Source organism: Pristis pectinata, chromosome 4 (genome assembly GCF_009764475.1).
Source record: "Pristis pectinata isolate sPriPec2 chromosome 4, sPriPec2.1.pri, whole genome shotgun sequence".
Classification (NCBI taxonomy): Eukaryota; Metazoa; Chordata; class Chondrichthyes; order Rhinopristiformes; family Pristidae; genus Pristis; species Pristis pectinata.
Genome location: NC_067408.1, coordinates 2,579,620 through 2,601,427, shown reverse-complemented (window position 1 = coordinate 2,601,427; position 21,808 = coordinate 2,579,620). Strand labels below are relative to the sequence as shown.

Genomic DNA, 21,808 nt, shown 5'->3' with positions numbered 1-21,808 from the left:
ATGGTGAAATGCCGCCCATATTACCTGCCACAGGTGTTCACTTCAGCTATCTTGACAGTAGTCGACATCCCACCCCAGATGGACATGAAGCCTGCACTCAATGAGCTATACTCTGTGGTCAACGGCCTTGAAACAGGATACCTTGAGGCCATCTTCATCATTGCAGGTGACTTCAACAGGCCAACCTCCAGAGTATGTCCCCTGTCCCACCAGGAGCCCAAACACCCTTGACCATTGCTATATAACCATCAAAGATGCCTTCCGAGCCACCCCCACCCCACCTTGGGAAGTCAGACCACTAGGCTGTGCTCCTCCCTGCATACAAACAGAAACAGTACAGAAAGATCTGGTCACCTCACTATAGGAAGGATGTCGAGGCTTTAGAGAGGGTGCAGAAGAGGTTTACTAGGATGCTGCCTGGATTAAAGGGCATGTGCTATCAGAAGAGGATGGACAAACTTGGGCTCTTTTCTCTGGAGCGGTGGAGGCTGAGGGGTGATCTGTTGGAAGTGTACAAAATTATGAGGGGCATAGGTAGGGTGGACAAGCAATTTTTCCCATTATTGAGCGATCCAATACCAGAGGACATGCATTTAAGGTGAGAGGGGGAAGGTTCAGAACAGACGTGAGGAGTATGTTTTTTTTACTGAGAGAGTGGTGGATGCCTGGAATGCATTGCCTGATAGGGTGGTGGAGGCAAATTCATTGGGGGCTTTTAAGAGGGGCTTGGATGGGCACATGAATGAGAGGAAAATGGAGGGTTATGGGCATTCTGTAGGTAGGAGGGAATAGCTATGTCGGCACAACATTGTGGGCCGAAGGGCCTGTTCTGTGTTGTACTGTTCTATGATCCAGTACAGTGCTGATCTGAGGAAATAGATGAGCTACTACGCAACTGCTTTGAGTCAGTGGACTGGTCCATGTTCAGATACTCAGCTGCCAACCAAATGAGTACGTCACCACTGTCACAGACTTTATCAACAAGTGTGTGGAGGACTGTATACCAAAGAGGACAATCAGGGTGTTCCCAAACCGGAAACCGTGGATGAACCGGGAGGTCCACTCCCTAATGAAGTCCAGGACTGCAGCATTCAAAGCAGGTGACCCTGACCTTTACAAGAAATCAAGATACGCCCTTCAGAAAGCTATCAGAGACACCAAGAGACAATACCAGTCCAAAATGGAATCCCAGACCAGCCATCGGTTGTGGCAGGGCTTACATGCTATAACAGGCTACACTACAACGTCAGGCAGCACCGTCAACAACAGCACATCCCTTCCCGATGAGCTTAATGCATTCACAAGATCACAAGACAAAGGAGCAGAAGTAGGCCATTCGGCCCATCGAGCTAAACTATTCTCCTATCTAGCCCCAATTCCCGGCCTTTTCCCCATATCTCTTGATACCCTGACTAATTAGATACCTATCAATCTCCTCAAACACTCCCAATGATCGGGCCTCCACAGCTGTACGTGGCAACGAATTCCATAAATCCATGACCCTCTGGCTAAAAAAATTTCTTCTCATTTCTGTTCTAAATGGGTACCATCTAATTCTAAGACTGTGCCCTCTAGTCCTGGACTCACCCACCAAGGGAAACAGCTTAGCCACACCTACTCTGTCCAGTCCTTTCAACATTCGAAATGTTTCTATGAGGTCCCCTCTCATTCTTCTGTACTCCAGTGAGTACAGTCCAAGAGCCGACAAACACTCATCGTATGTAAGCCCTTTCAATCCGGGAATCATCCTCGTAAATCTTCTCTGAACCCTCTCCAACATCAGTACATCCTTCCCAGAATAAGGGGCCCAAAATTGCACACAGTATTCCAAATGAGGTCTCACCAGTGCCCCGTAGAGCCTCATCAACACTTCCTTACTTTTATACCTCTCGAAATGAATGCCAACACAGCATTCACTTTTCTTACCGCCGATCCGACCTGGTGGTTAACCATTCTGTGCATGTTTTGAACAGAAGGGGAGTGGTTTGTCACCACCCACCCTGACACCCTCCAATGCACCTGAACCCATGGTCACCATTGAGGACATAAGATCAGTCTTCTGGAGAGTGAACCCGTGGAAAGCATCTGGCCCGGATGGTGTCCCTGGCCATGTCCTCAGATCCTGTGCAGATCAGCTGGTGGGGGTATTTGCAGATATTTTTAACCTCTCCCTGCTTCAATCTGAGGTTCCCACCTGTTTTCAGAAGACCACTATCATCCTGGTACCCAAGAAAAACAAGGTAACGTGCCTCAATGACTACCGACCAGTGGCTCTGACATCAACCATCATGAAGTGCTTTGAGAGGTTGGTCATGGCACACATCAACTCCAGCCTCCCAGGCAACCTCAACCAACTGCATTTTGCCTACTGCCGAAACAGGTCTACGGTGGACGCCATCTCTAGCCCTACACTCATCTCTGGAGCATCTAGACAGTAAAGACACCTACGTTAGACTATTGTTTATTGACTACAGCTCTGCCTTCAATACTATAATTTCCAGCAAACTCATTAACAAACTTCAAGACCTGGGACTCAACACCTCCCTCTGCAACTGGATCTTTGACTTCCTGACCAACAGACTGCAATCAGTGAGGATAGGCAGCAATACCTCCAGCACGATTATTCTCAACACTGGTGCCCCACAAGGCTGCGTCCTCAGCCCTCTACTCTACTCCCTATACACTCACGACTGAGAGGCCAGATTCTGCTCTAATTCCATTTACAAATTTGCAGATGATACTACCGTTGTAGACCATATCTCAAATAATGATGAGTCGAGTACAGGAAGGAGATAGAGAGCTTAGTGACATGGTATCAGCAAAACAAGAGAGCTGGTCATTGACTTCAGGAAGTGGGGCGGTGTACATGCACCTGTCTACATCAATGGTGCTGAGGTCGAGAGGGTTGAGAGCTTCAAGTTCCTAGGAGTGCCTCTCGTGGTACAAGTGACAATAATAAACCAATACCAATACCAATGTAGATGCCACAGCATAGAAAGCTCACCAGCACCTCTACTTCCTCAGGAGGCTAAAGAAATTTGGCATGTCACCAACTTTTATCGATGCACCATAGAAAGCATCCTAGCTGGATGTATCACAGCCTGGTATGGCAACTGCTCTGCCCAGGACTACAAAAAACTGCAGAGTTGTGGACACAGCCCAGCACATCACGGAAACCAGCCTTCCCTCCATGGACTCCATACTTCTTGCTGCCTCTGTAAAGCAGCCAGCATAACCAAAGACCCCACCCACCCTGGACATTCTCTCTTCTCCCTTCTCCCATCGGACAGAAGATACAAAAGCCTGAAAGCACGTCCCACCAGGCTCAAGGACAGCTTCTATCCCGCTGTTATAAGACCTTTGAATGGTTCCCTTGTATGATAAGACATTCATGACCTCACAATCCACCTTGTTGTGACCTTGCACCTTACTGTCTACCTGCACAGCACTTTCTCTGTAGCTGTGACACTTTTTCTGTTATTGTTTTCCCTTGTACTACCTCAATGCACTGAGTAATGAATTGATCTGTATGAACGGTATGCAAGACAAGTTTTTCACTGTACCTCAGTATAAGTGACAATAATAAACCAATTTCCCGCATCTATAGAGGGAAATGGACAGTCGATGGTTTGGTCGAGACCCTTCATCTGGACAAAGATAAGAGGGGAGATGGCCGGTATAAAAAGGTGAGGGGAAGGGGTGGGGAAAGATCTGGCAGGTGATGGGTGGATCCTGGTGAGGAGGGGGGATCGGCAGATGGGGGAGGGGAGGGTGGGGACAGTGACAGAGGCTGGGAAGGGACAGGTGGAGGTGACAGAGGGCTGCAGATGGTGGGATCTGATGGGAGAGGAAGGTGGGAGCCTGGAACCAAATAAGGGAGGCGGGGAGGGCAGATGGGAACAGTGGGGGGGGAGGGGACCCAGTGGGAGGGGTGTGTGGGTGACGGGCAGATGGCGTGGGTGGGGGGGGGGGGAAGGAACAGGGTGATGGGGGCTGGGGACGGTGTAGGAGGAACTGGGTAGATCAGGGGGAGAGGGGAAAGGGACAGAGGGGGAGCAGGTTACCTGAAGTTGGAGAATTCAATGTCCGTGCCGTCAGGGTGTAGACTCCCCGGGGGGAATATGAGGGGCTGTTCCTCGAGTTTGTGTTTGGCCTCACCCCGGCAGTGGAGGAGGCCGAGGACAGACAGGTCGGTGTGGGACAGGTATTGGAGACTACAGACACTGGAATCTGGAGCAACAAACAATCTGCTAAAGGAACACAGCAGGTCGAGCAGCATCTGTGGGGGGAACGGACGTGTGTCCTGATGCAGGGTATTGACGGAAACATCGACAATTCCTCTTCCCCACACCCCCCCCCCCCCCAACTATTCCCCCTGGGTAGTCTACAGTACAACGGCATGAACATTGAATTCTCTAGTTTCAGGTAACCTGCTGCCTCTTTTCCCTCTTCCCCCGATCTCCCCAGGGATAGGTATTTGATGGCCAGCATTGACACAGAGGGCCGAAGGGCCTGTTTCCCTGCCGCATGACTGTTGGTGAGGCCGGACTTGGAGGACTACGACACGAGAGGTTCTGCAGATGCTGGGATCTGGAGCAACACACACAAGATGCTGGAGGAACTCAGCAGGTCAGGCAGCATCTGTGGAGGGAAATAAACAGTCGACGTTTCAGGTTGAGACCTGGAAAGGAAGAGGGCAGAAGCCAGAGGAAGGAGGTCAGGGGAGGGGGAGGAGCGCAGGCTGGCAGGTGACAGGTGAGTCCAGGTGGGAGGGGGAAGGTGGGTGGGTGGGGGAGGGGGGGGACGGAGTACTGTATACAGTTTTGGTATAGGAAAGATGCCATTAAACTGGATTTACAAGGATGTTGCCAGGACTTGAGGGACGAAGTTATAGGGAGAGGTTGGGCAGGGTAGGTCATTATCCCTTGGAGTATAGGAGACTGAGAGGTGATCTTATGGAGGTGTATAAAATCATGAAGGTCATAGATAGGGTTGGGGAATCCAGAACTAGACAGAAGTTTGTAAAATGATGAGGCATAGACAGGGTACACAGTCAGAATCTTTCTCCCCCCGGGCAGAAATATCAAATGCTAGAGGACATGCATTTAAGGTGAGAGGGGGAAAGTTTAAAGGAGATGTTGGGGCAAGTTTTTTTTTTAAAACACAGAGAGTGGTGGGTGCCTGGAACGAGCTGCCAGGGGTGGTGGTGGCGGTGGCGGCGGCAGATACGATAGTGGTGTTTAAGAGGCTGTTAGACACATGAATGTGCAGGGAATGGAGGGAAATGGATCCCGTGCGGGCAGAAGGGATTTAGTTTAATTTGGAATCATGTTCAGCACAGATATTGTGGGCCGAAGGGCCTGTTCCTGTGCTGTACTGTTCTGTGTTAGAGAACATCTATTTAGAGTGAGAGGAGAGAGATTTAATAGGAACCCGAGGGACAACATTTTCACCCTGAGGGTGGTGTGTATATGGAAGGAGCTGCCAGAGGAAGTGGTTGAGGCAGGTACAACATTTAGAAGACACGGACAGGTAGACGGATGGGGGTTTGGAGGGGGAGGGGAAAGGTTCGGAGGGGGAGGGGGAAGGGGAAGGTTCGGAGGGGGAGGGGGAAGGGGGAGGGGGAAGGGGGAGGGGGAAGGGGGAGGGGGAAGGGGGAGGGGGAAGGGGGAGGGGGAAGGGGGAAGGTTTGGAGGGGGAGGGGGAAGGTTGGGAGGGGGAAGGTTTGGAGGGGGAAGGTTTGGAGGGGGAAGGTTTGGAGGGGGAAGGTTTGGAGGGGGAGGGGGGGAGGGGAGGGGGGAGGGGGGAGGGGGAGGGGGGAGGGGGGAGGGGGAGGGGGGAGGGGGGAGGGGGGAGGGGGGAGGGGAGGGGGAGGGGGAGGGGGAGGGGGAGGGGGAGGGGGGAGGGGGAGGGGGGAGGGGGGAGGGGGGAGGGGGGAGGGGGAGGGGGGAGGGGGAGGGGGGAGGGGGGAGGGGGAGGGGGAGGGGGGAGGGGGGAGGGGGAGGGGGGAGGGGGGAGGGGGGAGGTTTGGAGGGGGAGGGGGAGGGGAGGGGGAGGGGGAAGGTTTGGAGGGGGAGGGGGAAGGGGAAGGTTTGGAGGGGGGAAGGTTTGGAGGGGGAGGGGGAAGGTTTGGAGGGGGAAGGGGAGGGGGAGGGGGAAGGTTTGGAGGGGAGGGGGAGGGGGAAGGTTTGGAGGGGGAGGGGGAGGGGGAAGGTTTGGAGGGGGAGGGGGAGGGGGAAGGTTTGGAGGGGGAGGGGAAGGTTTGGAGGGGGAGGGGGAGGGGAGGGGGAGGGGGAGGTTTGGAGGGGGGGAAGGTTTGGAGGGGGAGGGGGAAGGTTGGAGGGGGAAGGGGAGGGGGAGGGGAGGGGGAAGGTTTGGAGGGGAGGGGGAAGGTTTGGAGGGGAGGGGGAGGGGGAAGGTTTGGAGGGGAGGGGGAGGGGGAAGGTTTGGAGGGGGAGGGGGAGGGGGAGGGGGAGGGGGAAGGTTTGGAGGGGGAGGGGGAGGTTTGGAGGGGGAAGGTGGGGAGGGGGAGGGGGGGAGGGGGGAGGGGGGGGAGGGGGGAGGGGGGAGGGGGGGGAGGGGGAAGGGGGGGAGGGGGGGAGGGGGGGAGGGGGGGAGGGGGAAGGGGGGAGGGGGGGGAGGGGGAAGGGGGGAGGGGGGGGGAGGGGGAAGGGGGGAGGGGGGGGAGGGGGAAGGGGGGAGGGGGGGGAGGGGGGGGGAGGGGGGGGGGGGAGGGGGGGGAGGGGGAGGGGGGGGAGGGGGGGGGGGAGGGGGGGGGGAGGGGGGGAGGGGGAGGGGGGGGAGGGGGAGGGGGAAGGGGGGGAGGGGGAGGGGGAAGGGGGGGAGGGGGGGAGGGGGAGGGGGGGGAGGGGGGGAGGGGGAGGGGGAAGGGGGGGAGGGGGAGGGGGGGGGAGGGGGGGAGGGGGAGGGGGGGGAGGGGGAGGGGGGGAGGGGGAGGGGGGGAGGGGGAGGGGGGGAGGGGAAGGGGGGAAGGGGGGGAGGGGGAGGGGGGGAGGGGGAGGGGGAAGGGGGGGAGGGGGGAGGGGGAAGGGGGGAGGGGGGAGGGGGGAGGGGGAGGGGGAAGGGGGGGAGGGGGGGAGGGGGAGGGGGAAGGGGGGAGGGGGGGGAGGGGAGGGGGAAGGGGGGGAGGGGGGGGAGGGGGAGGGGGAAGGGGGGGAGGGGGAAGGGGAGGGGGAAGGGGGGGAGGGGGGAGGGGGAAGGGGGGAGGGGGAAGGGGGAGGGGGAAGGGGGAGGGGAGGGGGAAGGGGGGGAAGGGGGAGGGGGAGGGGGAAGGGGGGGGAGGGGGAGGGGGAAGGGGGGGAGGGGAAGGGGGGGAGGGGGAAGGGGGGGAGGGGGAGGGGGAGGGGGAAGGTGGGGAGGGGGCCAAACGAGGGCAAATTAGGGAGGAATGTCGGTCGGCATGGAGAAGTTGGGCCGAATGGCTGTATGTGACTAACTGTCCTGTTTCCTCTCCCCTCCACCCTCACCCCGTCCGCAGACGCTACCGATTGCGGGTGGAGGGTTCCCCCAATCTGCTCTCACCTGGACGTGCGGAGAACCGACAGCCAGTTCCAGAGATCCGTCGGGGCAACCGGCCCGGGACAGTCGGACGAGCTGCCGCAGCAGCTGGCGGTGGCGGGGGTCAGCTTCCGTGCGGGGGGCGGGAGAGGGTCCGGGTCCGTCCGGCTCCCGCACGGCGACTGCGGGCGGCTCGGTGCGGGAGCGCCGCAACAGAGCGATGTCGGTCTTCTGGATGCTCCGCTTGGGGCGGCGGGGTTGCAGGCTGTAGTCGGTCTCGGCCCGCCGGCAATTGTACGCCCCGCCGTCCCGCCGCCGCCGCTTCCCGCAAACCACCCGCAGCAGCAGCAGGGCGGGCAGCAGAGTCCCGCAAACGGCACCCAGGGCGATCCCGGTCACCGCCGGCCGGCCGAGCCTCCCGCTGGGCGCCGCCACGAAGGAGATAGTCAGGACGGTGCTGGCCGAAAGGCTGGGGATCCCCCGGTCCCGGACCCGCACCGACACCCGCCACTCCCGCTCCAGTAGCCGGCTGACGCCGCAAACGTTGGCCCGCAGCTCGCCGCCGCTGCCCAGACCGAAGACGCCGCCGTCCGCCGCCGCCAACTCGTACACCAGCTCCCCGTTGCGCCCGGAGTCGGCGTCCACCGCCTTCAGCGCCGTTACCGGCAGCAGGCTCCGGTCCCCCGCCGGCGGAGCCCCGCCCGCGCACCCGCCGCCTACTCCCAGCGCCACGGTCAGCCGGCGCGCCGCCGGCGCCGTGAACACCGGGCTGTTGTCGTTCAGGTCGCCCACGTCCAGGCGCACGGGCACGGTGGCGCGCGCGGGCGGGTGCCCGCCGTCGCGCGCCTCCACCACCAGGTCCACGCGCCGCGCGCGCTCGTGGTCGAGCGGCGCCAGGGAGTAGACGGCGCCGGTGGCGGGGTGGATGCCGAGCGGCCACGGGACGTCCGGGCTGACGATGGAGTAGGTGACCCGCCCGTTGGCGCCCGAGTCCCGGTCGGACGCCGCCACCGTGAGGAGGGTCCGGTTGGAGCGCCCGTTCTCCATCACCAGCGCCCGGTAAGCGCTCTGACCGAACACGGGCGGGTTGTCGTTCACGTCGGTCAGCCGCACGGTGATGGGCCGAGCGGCCTCCCCCTCCCCGATCCGCTCCGTCACCAGGGTCAGGTTGTACTCGGCGCGCTGCTCCCGGTCCAGAGCCGCCCGGGTCACCAACGTGAACCGGCCGCCCACCGCCTCCAGCCCGAAGCTGCCCTCCGCCTCCAGCCGGCAGTCCACCCCCGGCGCCGGAGCCTCCACCACGGCCACCGCCGCTCCTACCGCCACTCCCTCGGGCACCAGCAGCAGCTCCGCACCGGCCGGCGGCACAGAGCTCTCGGCGTCGTCCGGGACCCCCACGGCTGGAAGGAGAAACAAACAGGTTGGTCAAAATAAAATCACACCTGCATTTGTGTGGCCTCCTTAACATAAGACAGAAGTTGGCCATTCAGCCCATTGAGTCTGCTCTGCTATTCTATCATGAGCTGATCCATTCTCCCATTTAAAGGAGTTGTAAGTTCTCCCCCTGTCTGCGTGGGTTTCCTCGGGGTGCTCCGGTTTCGTCCCACATTCCAAGGACGTACGGGTTAGGAAGTTGTGGGCATGCTGTGTTGGTGCCGGAAGCGTGGCGACACTTGTGGGCTGCCCCCCAGAACACTCTACGCAAAAGATGCACTTCACTGTGTGTTTCGATGTACATGTGACTAATAAAGATATCTTCTCACCATAACCTTTGATGCCCTGACTACTCAGATACCTGCCTTAAATACACCCAATGACTTTGCCTCCACAGCCACCCGTGGCAACAGATTCCACAGATTCACCACTCTCTGGCTAAAGAAATTTCTCCGCATCTCTGTTCTGAATGGGCGCCCTTCAATCCTGAAGTCGTGCCCTCTTGTACTAGACTCCCCTACCATGGGACACAACTTTGTCACATCTACTCTGTCCAGGCCTTTTAACATTCGAAATGTTTCTATGAGGTCCCCCCTCATTCTTCTGAGGAGTACAGCCCAAGAGCCGTCAAACCTTCCTCATATGTTAACCCTCTCATTCCTGCAATCATTCTAGAGAATCTTCTCTGAACCCTCTCCAACGTCAGCACATCCTTTCTTAAATAAGGAGCCCAAAACTGCTCACAGTACTCCAAGTGAGGTCTTACCAATGCCTTATAGAGCCTCAACATCACATTCCTGCTCTTGTATTCTATTCCTCTAGAAATGAATGTCAACATTGCATTTGCCTTCTTCACCACCGACTCAACCCGGAGGTTAACTTTTAGGGTATCCTGCACGAGGACATAAAGGTCCCACAAGGCAGCCAACACAGCTGATGAGGATGGGGCAGAGATGGATTTTAGGAAGGCATTTCACAAGAAGAATCAAGATTTATTGACACATGCAGAAAGCCAAGGAGAAATATTACCTTTCGAGTGCAACAAATTGATAAATCTGAGATTTGACCAGGACTTTTTTCACCCAGAGAGTGACCAGTAGAGTCAAACAGCACAGAAACAGGCCCTTCAGCCCAACCAGTCCATGCTGGTTGCCCATCTAAGCTAGTCCCATTTGCCCATGTTTGGCCCACATCCCTCTAAACCTTTCCCATCCATGGACCTGTTCAAATGGCTTTTAAATAAGATATCTTTATTAGTCACATGTACATTGAAACGCACAGTGAAATGCATCTTTTTATTTTGCCTGGTGTTCTGTGGGCAGCCCGCAAGTGTCGCCACACTTCCGGCGCCAATATAGCATGCCTACAACTTCCCAACCCATACGTCTTCGGAATGTGGGAGGAAACCAGAGCACCCGGAGGAAACCCACGCAGGCATGGGGAGAATGAACAAACTCCTTCCAGACAGTGGCCGGAATTGAACCAGGGTCGCTGGCGCTGTAAAGCATTACGCTAACAGCTACACTACCGTGCCTGCCGATAATACTACAATTTTGCCAACAATAAAACAATAGTACAATGTTGTTAATGTACCTGCCTCAACCACTTCCTCTGGCAGCTCGTTCCATATACTCACCAACCTCTGTGGAAAAAGTTGCCCCTCAGGTTCCTATTAAATCTCTCCCCTCTCACCCTAAACCTATGTCCTCTAGTTCTTGATTCCCCAACCCTAGGAAAAAGATAAGGTAAGATATCTTTATTAATCACATGGTCATCAAAACACACAGTGAAGTGCATCTTCTGCATAGGGAGCATTCACCCGATCTATGCCCCTCATTTTATACACCTCTATAAGATCACCCGTCATTCTTTTATACACCACTGAATAATGTCTCAGCCTGCTCAACATCTCTCTGTTACTCAGTCCCTCAAGTCCTGGCAACTTCCTCACAAGTCTCTTCTGTACTCTTTCCAGCTTAATGGCATCTTCCCTGTAGCAGGGCAACCAAAACCGAACATAGTATTCCAAATGCTGCCCCACCAATGTCTTGTACAACTGATCCATATCCCTCGATTCCCTGCATATTCAAGTGTCTATCTGAAAGCCTTTTACACACCGCTATTGTACCTGTATCCACCACCATCCCTGGCAGCCCATTCCAGGCACTCACTACTTACTGTGTAAAAAAACTTGCCCCACACATCTCCTTTAAACATCCCCTTCTCTCCTTAAATGCATATCATCTAGTATTTGACATTTCTACCCTGGGAAAAAGATTCTGACTGTCTACCCTATCTCTGCCTCTCATAATTTTATAAACTTCTATCAGGTTTCCCCTCAGTCTCCGACGCTGTCGAGAGTTTGTCCAACCTCTCCTTATAGTTCATACCCTCTAATCCAGGCAGCATCCTGGTGAACCTCTTCTGCACCCGCTCCACAGTCTCCACACCCTTCCTGTAATGGGGCGACCAGAACTACACTCCAGAGAGGAAACAAGAGAGTCTACAGGACAGTAGGGAAGAGGGTGTTGTGTACATGGATTTTTTTTGTAAGGCATTTGACAGGGAAAATCAAGATTTATTAATAAATTCAGTTTCCTGGAACGTGCTGCTAGGGGTGGGGGTGGAAGCAGATACAATAGTGACATTTAAGAGGCTGTTAGACAGACACATGAATATGCAGGGAATGGAGGGATGTGGCAGGAGATGTGTAGTTTAATTCGTCATTGTGTTCAGCACAGACATTGTGGGCCAAAGGGCCTGTTCCTGTGCTAAACTGTTGTATGTTCTACAGTGGTGCATCTGGTAGAGTTGCTGCCACAGAGCTCACAACACACAGGAACGCATGAGGCTGCAGAGAGTTGTGGACACAGTCTGGTCCATCACGGGCACATCCCTCCCCACCACTAACAGTATCTACAGGAGGCGCTGCCTCAAGGAGGCAACATCCATCATCAAAGATCCCCACCATCTGGGCTGTGCCGTCTTCTCGCAGCTCCCATCGGGCAGGAGGTACAGAAGCCTGAAGTCCCACACCACCAGGTTCAGGAACAGCTACTTCCCTTCAACCATTCGGTTCTTGTACCAATCAATACAACCCTCACCCATACCTCAGCAACAGGACACTACAGACCACCTCTTGCACTGCCGTGGATTGTTTTGTTTAGCACTAATGTCTTGTTTTCTACAGTCCTTTTCTTCACTGTCTTGAATAATTTATGAATAATTTATGTCCTGAGTGATGTCTGTACCTACGTGCCTGTGATGCTGCTGCAAGTTTTTTTACTGTCCCTGTACCTCACCGCACTTGTGCGCATGACAATAAGCTCGGCTTGACTTGATTCACATAACACAGGAACAGGCCCTTCAGCCCACAATGTCTGTGACAACCATGATGTCAATCTAAACTGTATATCTCCTTGCACATGGTCTACATCTCCCCAACCCCATTCCCTATCTTTTCAAATGCCTCCTAGCTACCCAGCTGTGGTGAAATGGTGAGTTACAAGCTGCCTCACAGCACCAGTGACCTAGGTTTGATCCTGACCTCCAGTGCTGTCTGTGTGGAGTTTAAACGTTCTCCCTGTGACCGTGTGGGTTTCCCCTGGGTGCTCCGGTTTCCTCCTGCATCCCAAAGACGTGCAGGTTGGTGGATTAATTCCCAGGCAGGGATTTGAGGGAATATACACCACTCGCAGACAGGTGTGCAGTTTAAGTTGGCATTATGGACAACGTAGATGTGGTGGGCCGAAGGGCCTGTTCTGGAGCAACAAACAACCTGCTGGAGGAAGTCAGTGTGTCAAGCAGCATCTGTGAGAGGAAAGGAATTGTCGATGTTTTGGGTTGAGATCCTGTAACAGTTCCTTCAGCAGATTGTTTGTTGCTCCAGATTCCAGTGTCTCCAGTCTCGTGTGTATGTTCTAACTGGCTGCCGTAAATTGGCCTCGTGGGCAAGAGGTAGGATCTGGGGAGAGTGGATGGGAACATGGGGAGAATAAAATGGGGGTCAGTGTAAACAAGGGCTTGAGATAGTCAACATGGACTCAATGGGCTGAAGGGCCTGTTCCCGCTCAATCCTCAGAGATAGGATAAAGGAAGATCTGAAAGAAGGTGGAGATGTTTGAGGGGAGAGTTCTGGAACTCCGACCCCAGCAGCTGAAGGCAGGGCTGCCAGAGGTGGAGTGATTAGATTCAGGGACGTGCAAGGGGCCAGAAATGTGATTAAAGTTTGTGTTTTGGCAGTCACAGCCTGCAATAAAAGGCAGGAAATAATGGAGAAGGTTAACATCAGAAACGTCACCCACCTCCGGGATATGTAGGGAAGGAACTAAATATAGAAGCAAGCTGGAGTTCAGAGTCTCTATCAGATCCCAGACCTCACATCTCCCCTGGAAGACAGCAGTGCGAGTAGCCCAGGTAGATTGTGAAGCCTAACAACAGGAGACTAATCCACTCCTCCTCCTAACAGAAGGGTCCCTGCTCTCTTCCAACAACCTGGCAAGAAATCCTGCACTTCCCCTCTTAAAAGTTCCTGCTGAAGCCACTCCCTTTGTCCTTCCAGAACTGGAATACACTGCCCGGGATGGTGGTTTAATTAGTTAATTTATGTTCATCTTGTGAATGCTGCTTATCTGATGCTCTGTGCCTGTGTTGCCGCCGCAAGTAAGTTTTTCATTGCACCTGTGCACACACGGACTTGTGCAGATGACAATCAACGACTCTGATTGAAGCTGGGCCGCTGACAGCATGCAAGCGTGTACTCTCACCATAATTATAGGAAGGATGTGGAAGCATTGGAAAGGGTGCAGAGGAGATTTACCAGAATGCTGCCTGGTTTAGACAGTATGCATTATGAGGAGAGACTAAGGGAGCTGGGGCTTTACTCTTTGGAGAAGAGGAGGATGAGAGGACACGTGATAGAGGTGTACAAAATATTAAGAGGAATAGATAGAGTGGACAGCCAGCGCCTCTTTCCCAGGGCACCAATGCTCAATACAAGAGGACATGGCTTTAAAGTAATGGGTGGGAGTTCAAGGGAGATATCAGAGGGAGGTTTTTTTTACCCAGAGAGTGGTTGGGGCATGGAATGTGCTGCCTGGGGTGGTGGTGGAGGCAGGTACATTGGTCAAATTCAGGAGATTGCTAGATAAGCATATGGAGGAATTTAAAATAGAGGGGTATGTGGGAGGAAGGGGTTAGATAGTCTTAGGTGAGGTTTAAAGGTCAGCACAACATTGTGGGCCGAAGGGCCTGTATTGTGCTGTACTGTTCTATGATTCTATGAAAATGTAAATCTCCCACCAGACCAGTTGTCTTAAATCCATGACCACAGTCACAGATCTGGCTGCCAGTTTCTTACCACTTACTCACTCTCTCCAGTCCCTGAGGGGTTTGTATACCTCTTCCCTTTATCCCTGTAACAAAACTAGCTGAAGTGGCTTTAGCACATGGCCCATCGAGTCTGTTCTGACCATTAACCATTCATTTACACTAATCCCATTTTATCAACTCCCCACTGATTTTCCAACCATCCCACCATGCTCCCCCCCCCCCCCCCAGATCCTACTACTCACCCACACACTGGGGACAATTTACAAGACCATCATCAAAAATAGGGGGCTATGTGGGAGGGAAGGGTTAGATAGATCTTAGAGCAGGATAAAATGTCAGCACAATGTAGGCCAAAGGGCCTGTACTGTGCTGTAATGTTCTATGTTCATCTGATCATAACCTCAGCTCTATATCTGTCTGCCCACGATAACCATTCACTCCCTTGCTTATCAATACATTTTATTATTGATATTTATAATTGGTTATTTGTATTTTGTTATTGGTAATAATCAATCTACCTGTGCCTTCAAAATATTCAGAGACTCTGCTTCCACTGCCCTTTGACGGTGTTATGACCTTCTCGTTCACATAACTAGTTACCAAGAATCATATCCCCCACACAACCAGCACCCCTTGAAATACTGAACCATATAAAATTTTGAGTTTCTTGACAGGGTGTTCATGAAGCAGTTCTTTCCTCTCATGGGAGAATTCAGAACTAGGGGCCTCTGTCAAAAGGTGATTAGAAATTGTCCTATTCAGACAGAGGCAGGGCGGAATATTCTCTCTCAAAGGGAGGTCAGTCTTTGGAACTCACTTCCTGCAAGGTCAATGGAAGAGGAGTCTCTGAATTTCTCTAAGGTAGAGGGAGCTCGATTCTTGACAAGGTAGAAAGTGAAAGGTTACGAGGGGTGGGTAGAAATGCAGAGATGAGGTGTTCAAGTTCATTGTCATGGGCACACATACCCAGGGTATAAATGCCACGTAGATCAGCTTTTTACAGCACAGAACATTGTAAACACGTCAAACACAAGTTAACATAAACTATACAGGATTATAGTCAAAGTCGAGTTTATTGTCAGATGCACAAGTCCATGTGTGCACAGGTGCAATGAAAAACTTACTTGCAGCAGCATCACAGGCACAGAGCATCAGGTAAGCAGCATTCACAAGAAAAACACAAATTAAATAACTTTTACAGGAACACAATTAGAACAAAAAGAAGTCTATTTTAGTGCAAACTGGTGATAGTGTTGCTGAACTGTAGTGATTAGGGTTGTGTCGGTTGGTTCAAGAACCGAATGGTTGAAGGGAAGTATCTGGTGGTGCAGGATACAGTCACTGAATGGTGGTGCGGGCCCGAGTGGCTGCCTCCTGAAGTGTACGCTGCCGTGAGGTAGTCATGTCCCCGCTGCTGGTGGTGGAATTTCACGCTCCCAGTGTGAAAAAACAAGGAGCTCGTTGTTGGGCAGAATGTCCTCCTGTTGCAAGGTTCCACAAATTCGTCCATTCCCGTGGCAGGCAGGGTCGTCAGTGGAAAGTCGAGGGAGGGGTGGAGAGGAGATGGGACAGGGCAAAATGACAGGAAAACCCCCTCCCTCCTTCCCCTCCCCAGCACGGAAACCCCAAACCTGGCGCGCCAGAGGCTCTCCACGAAGCTGGGACATGCCAGTGCGCTCCGTGAACCAACTGTGACTACTGAATGACTCTAGAACTAAGGTCAGCGTTGCCCAGGACCTCTGCTGATAATACGCACATACAGAGGGCAAGCCAGGGGGTAACTGGCGGAGGAGGGAGACTCAATGTAGCAGTGGGAGGGGGCACAGTAATGGCACGGGTCCCAACTCCCGCACCTTCACCGAAGGCTTACAGGGCCACTGAGGGAGGGGTGGGAAGTCCAGAAATCACCCCCCTCCTCGCAGATCGACTGGGTAGGAGAGGATGAGAGAACAGAGGGCGGCGAGGGGCGAGAAGGCACAAACGGGAGATCCAAAGCCAATTCCGCGCCTCAGTCACGCAATGGGACGGTTCTACACACCACCCCTCTGGACCTCAGGACACCACCCCACCCCCCAACCTCCTCTGGGCCCCTCCCTACTCATCTGCACCCCGACTGGTCCCCACGACCCCTCCTCCACTCACCCCCAGAGCCTCAGGACCTCCTACCAATCACCCACCCCCTGACACCGACCCTCACACCCTGGACCTCAGGAGGACCCACCCCACCCCACCCCACCCCCAATCTCCCCTCGACGGGACTCCCACCTGTCGGCTGCAGGCGGCAGAGGGCGGCTCCCTCCTCCTCGGGCAGTCGGGGTCCCTCCGCCGGCACATCCTGAGGACAAGCGGTGTTTACAATGCAGCAGAGCAGCAGGAGTAGCCCCTGTCCCATGGCGGCGCAGCGGGCATCTGCTGGTGGATCCCCGGCCAGGCCGGGACAGGACACTCGGGGGTGGACCGGACACCCCGCTCCGCCCAACCCTACAGCGCCGCCTCCGCGCCCATTAGTTGCAAACTTTTTTTTGTTCCAAAACTTTTCTGTTACTCTCTCTGCTGTTCCCCAGGCGGAGAGAGGCTTCCGTCCAATCAGGGACAGCCGTGGGTGGAGGCGGGGGTGTCCAACAAATGCAACCCCAGCCCCTCCTCCGTAAATTACCGGGCTGGGAAGCCGAGCACGATGGTCGGAGGAGTTGGGGTTGAGTTAGTCTGCATGTAAGGACGTGGGGAGGAGGGGAGGTGTGGAAGGGGGAGAGAGGTGGGCAGGTGGAGGTTGAGGTGGGAGGAGGGAGGAGGGAGGAGGGAGGAGGGAGGGAGGGCGGGCAGGGGGAAGAGGGGGAAGGGAGGGGGAGGGGAGGTAGGGCAGGCAGAAGTGGGGACAGAGGTGGAGGTGGGTGGGGAGGGAGGTCAGGTGGGGGGAGGGAGGTCAGGTTGGGGGGGAGGGAGGGAGGTCAGGTGGGGGGGGAGGGAGGGAGGGCGGGGGAAGAGGGGGTGGGGGAGGGAGGTCAGGTGGGGGGGGAGGGAGGGAGGGTGGGGAAGAGGGGGTGGGGAGGGAGGGAGGGAGGGAGGGAGGGCGGGGGAAGAGGGGGTGGGGGAGGGAGGGCGGGGGAAGAGGGGTGGGGGAGGGAGGGCGGGGAAGAGGGGGTGGGGGAGGGAGGGAGGGCGGGGGAAGAGGGGGTGGGGGAGGGAGGGAGGGCGGGGGAAGAGGGGGTGGGGGAGGGAGGGAGGGCGGGGGAAGAGTGGGGTGGGGGAGGGAGGGAGGCGGGGGAAGAGGGGGTGGGGAGGGAGGGAGGGCGGGGAAGAAGAGGGGGTGGGGGAGGGAGGGAGGGCGGGGAAGAGGGGGGTAGGGAGGGAGGGAGGGCGGGGGTAGGGGAGGGAGGGCGGGGAAGAGGGGGTAGGGGAGGGAGGCGGGGGAAGAGGGGGTAGGGGAGGAGGGAGGGCGGGGGAAGAGGGGGTAGGGGGGGAGGGAGGGCGGGGAAGAGGGGGTAGGGGAGGGAGGAGGGCGGGGGAAGAGGGGTAGGGGAGGGAGGGAGGGCGGGGAAGAGGGGGTGGGGGAGGGAGGGCGGGGGAAGATGGGGGGAGTGAGGGTGAGGAGTGGGAGGGGGGGAGGAGGAGGGGGGTAGGGAAGGAGGGAGGGGAGGAGGAGGGGGGTAGGGGAAGGAGGGGGGGAGGGGGATAGGGGAGGGAGGGGGAGAGGAGGGGGAGGGAGGGCGGGGGTAGGGGAGGGAGGGCGGGGAAGAGGGGGTAGGGGAGGAGGCGGGGGAAGAGGGGTAGGGGAGGGAGGGAGGGCGGGGGAAGAGGGGTTAGGGGAGGGAGGGAGGGCGGGGGAAGAGGGGGTAGGGGAGGGAGGGCGGGGGAAGAGGGGGGAGTGAGGGTTGAGGAGTGGGGAGGGGGAGGAGGAGGGGGGTAGGGAAGGAGGGAGTGGGAGGAGGAGGGGGGTAGGGGAAGGAGGGGGGGGAGGGGGATAGGGGAGGGAGGGGGAGAGGAGGGCAGGTGGGGGGAGGGAGGGTAGGTGGGAGGAGGGGGGGAGGGGGATAGGGGAGGGAGGGGGAGAGGAGGGCAGGTGGGGGGAGGGAGGGTAGGTGGGAGGAGGGGGGGAGGGGGGGGGGAGGGGGGGAGGGAGGGCAGGTGGGAGGGGAGGGAGGGGAGGTGGGGAGGGGAGGGAGGTGGGCAGGTGGAGGTGGGGTCGGAGGGCAGGGGAAGAGGGGGGAGGAGGAGGGGAGAGGTGGGAGGGATGGGGAGCGGGGCAGGTCGGGGGGGACAGGGAGGGAGGGTGGGGAGGGGCTCGGGGACAGCCCAGCGATGGGGGCTGTGTGAAGGGTAGGGCCGGTTTTGGTTGGATGTGCCACACAGCACAGAACCAGGCCCTTTGGCCAATGGCCCACCTCCTCCATGCCAACCAAGGTGTCCACCTAAGCAAGTTTCTTTTGCCCATAGTTGGCCCCATACCCTCTGAACCTTTGCTATCTGTGTCCCCTTTGACGTCACCATAGAAAGTATCCTATTCAGATGCATCACGGCTTGGTACGGCAACTGCTCTGCCTGTGACTAGAGAGTTGTGGACACAGCCCAGCACATCACGGAAACCAACCTCCCCTCCTTGGACTCTGCATTTCCGCTGCCTTGGTAAAGCAGCCAACTTAATCAAAGACCCCACCCACCCCGGACATTCTCTCTTCTCCCCCTCCCATCAGGCAGAAGATACAAACGCCTGAAAGCACGTACCACCAGGCTCAAGGACAGCTTCTATCCCGCTGTTATAAGACTATTGAACGGTCCCCTAGCCTGATAAGATGGACTCTTGACCCACAATCTACCTCATTATGACCTTGCACCTTATTGTCTGCCTGCACTGCACTTTCTCTGTAACTGTAACGCTTTATTCTGTATTCTGTTATTGTTTTCCCTTGTACTACCTCAGTGCACTGTTGTAATGAAATGATCTGTATGGATGGCATGCAAAACAAAGTTTTTCTCTGTGACAATAACAAACCAATTTAATGTCTTCATCCAGAGGGTGGTGAAACTGTGGAATTTCCTACCACAGAAGGTGTGGAGGATGAGTTGCTGAATATATTTACGGAGGTAGGTAGATTTCTAGCCACAAAAGTCATCGAGCGGTTGGGGAGAGAGGGAATGAGGTATTGGAACAGAGCATCAGCCATAATTCTTTAGAATGACAAAGCATGTTTAAGGGTCTGGTGCAACAAATTATCTGCTGGAAGAACTCAACAGGTCGAGCAGCATTTGTGGGGAAAGGAATTGTCGACATTTGGGGTTGAAACCCTTCAACGGGACCTCTTCCTCCAGCAGAATGTTTGTTGTGAAGTTTATAAAACTATGAGAGGCATATATCGGGTAAACAGTCAGAATCTATTTCCAGAGTAAAAATGTAAAGTACCAGATGACGTGCATTTAAGGTGAGAGGGGAAAAGTTTAAAGGAGATGTGCGGGGCAAGTTTTTTTAACACGGTGTTGTGGTAGGTGTCTGGAGTTGTGCTGCCAGGGGTGGGGGTGGAAGCAGATACATAGAAGCAGTTAAGAGGCTGTTAGACACCTGAATATGCAGGGAGTAGAGGGATATGGATCACGTGCAGGCAGAAGGGATTTGCATCATCGTCGGCACAGACATGGTGGGCCGAAGGGCCTGTTCCTGAGCTGTACTGATCTATGTTTCTAAGTGAAAGGTGCTACATAAATGCAAGACTTTTGTTGAAAAAGCACATTTTTCCAATTTGATAAAAGGGTCCGGTGCTGGAATCTACTTTTGTGGCAAACTCCCTTGTGCAATAACAATAAGCCCTCTAACTGTGGAATCAGTGGCCAGTTTAGCCCCAAGTCTGACAAATAGTTTGTTTGTAAAGTTGGGAACTTTTAGAGAAACACAATGTGTGATTGTTACCACTTCCTCCAAAGTTGTTAGAATGAGTTAATGATTCAAAGCCACAGACATAACAGCAACATGCCTGGGTCCTCGATACTGGCAACTTTCCAAGTGATTCGTCCAGTACCCAGAACGTCCTTTCTCTCCAGGGTTACTGCCTCACCTGCTGAGAGTTTCCAGGATTTTCTGTTTTATTTAAAATTCTTACTCTGGTGTCACCACTTCTCTGCCTGAAGTCCCACACCACCAGGTTCAAGAACAGCTACTTCCCCTTCAACCATTCGGTTCTTGAACCAACCTGCACAACCCTAATCACTACCTCGGTATAGCAACACCATGTCCACTTTGATCACTGTTTCTTTTAGTTCTAATTGTGTTCTTTCTTGTAAAAAAATGTCCAATTTATGTTTTTCATGTGAATGCTGCTTATCTGATGCTCTGTGCCTGTGATGCTGCTGCAAGTAAGTTTTTCATTGCACCTGTGCACACATGGACTTGTGCAGATGACAATAAACTTGACTTTTTGACTTTTCAACAACCATCCAAAATCTCTCCATACCGTCAATTCTACCTAGTTCTCATTCCCAAAGTTACTCACTCCTCCACTGGCAGACATGCCTTCTGCGAAAGACAGAGAACAGAACCGTGTGCCAATCCCACAGGTGACACCAATTCCAGTCACTAAACACCCCCTCAGCCATTGCTTCCTGCTTGTGAACCAGTTCTGGATCCAGTTTGCCACTCTCCCATGGATCTTATAGACTTTACTTTCTTGAGCAGCCTCTCATGTGGAGGCTTTGATAAAGGCCTTCCTAAAATCTGTGTAGATAATATCAAATATACCACCCTCATTAACCCTCCCTTCTGAAGAGATTCAATCACATGAGTCAGATGTGAAGGTCCCCTCACGGTCTTTGCTGACTATCCCTGATTAATCTGCGCCTTTCTACACAAAGTTTCATACTGGCCCTCCGAAATGATTTCAAAATCTGGCTAACTCGGTAGAGCCGCCAGCATAATCAAAGACCCCACCCACCCCAGACATTCTCTCTTCTCCCCCCTGCCATCGGGCAGAAGATACAAAAGCCTGAAGGCACGTTCCACCAGGCTCAAGGACAGCTTCTATCCTGCTGTTATAAGACGTTTGAACGATAAGATGGTCTCTTGATCTCACAATCTACCTCGTTGTGGCCCTTGCACCTTATTGTCTGTCTGCACTGCACTTTCTCTGTAACTGTAACACTTTATCTGCATTCTGTATTGTTTTCCTTTGTACTACCTCGATGCACTGATGTGATGAAATGATCTGTATGAACGGCATGCAAAACAAAGTTTTTCACTGTACCTCGGTACATGTGACAATTGTAAACCAATTTACTAATTTACCAAATTATAGACCCAGACAGCATAAGGATGGCAGGCATCCTTCACCAAGTGTACATCAGCAACAGAGAGTCATAGAGTTATACAGCACAGAAACAGGCCCTTCGGCCCAAACTCATCCATGCTGACTGTGTTTCCCAGTAAGCTAGTCCCACCTGCCCGCGTTTGGCCCCTAGCTCTCTAAAACCTCTCCTATCCGTGTACTTATCTAGGTGGCTTTTAAATGTTGCTAATGTGCCCGCCTCAACTATTTCTGGCAGC

At 54.8% G+C, this 21,808-nt stretch overlaps 1 protein-coding gene across 1 annotated transcript in view; it reads right to left on the bottom strand.

The window, feature by feature from the left end:
- LOC127570018 (protocadherin-18-like) overlaps nt 1-16,703 on the bottom strand; it is a 33,446-nt gene extending 16,743 nt beyond the window's left edge. The window contains exons 1-2 of the mRNA XM_052015202.1: nt 16,549-16,703; nt 7,543-8,918 (exon numbers count right to left, since the gene is read on the bottom strand). Coding sequence (XP_051871162.1) covers nt 7,543-8,918; nt 16,549-16,675 — 1,503 coding nt within the window. The 5' untranslated portion in view covers nt 16,676-16,703. The remainder of the gene's footprint in view (nt 1-7,542; nt 8,919-16,548) is intronic.
- Between the last annotated feature and the right edge of the window lie 5,105 nt (nt 16,704-21,808).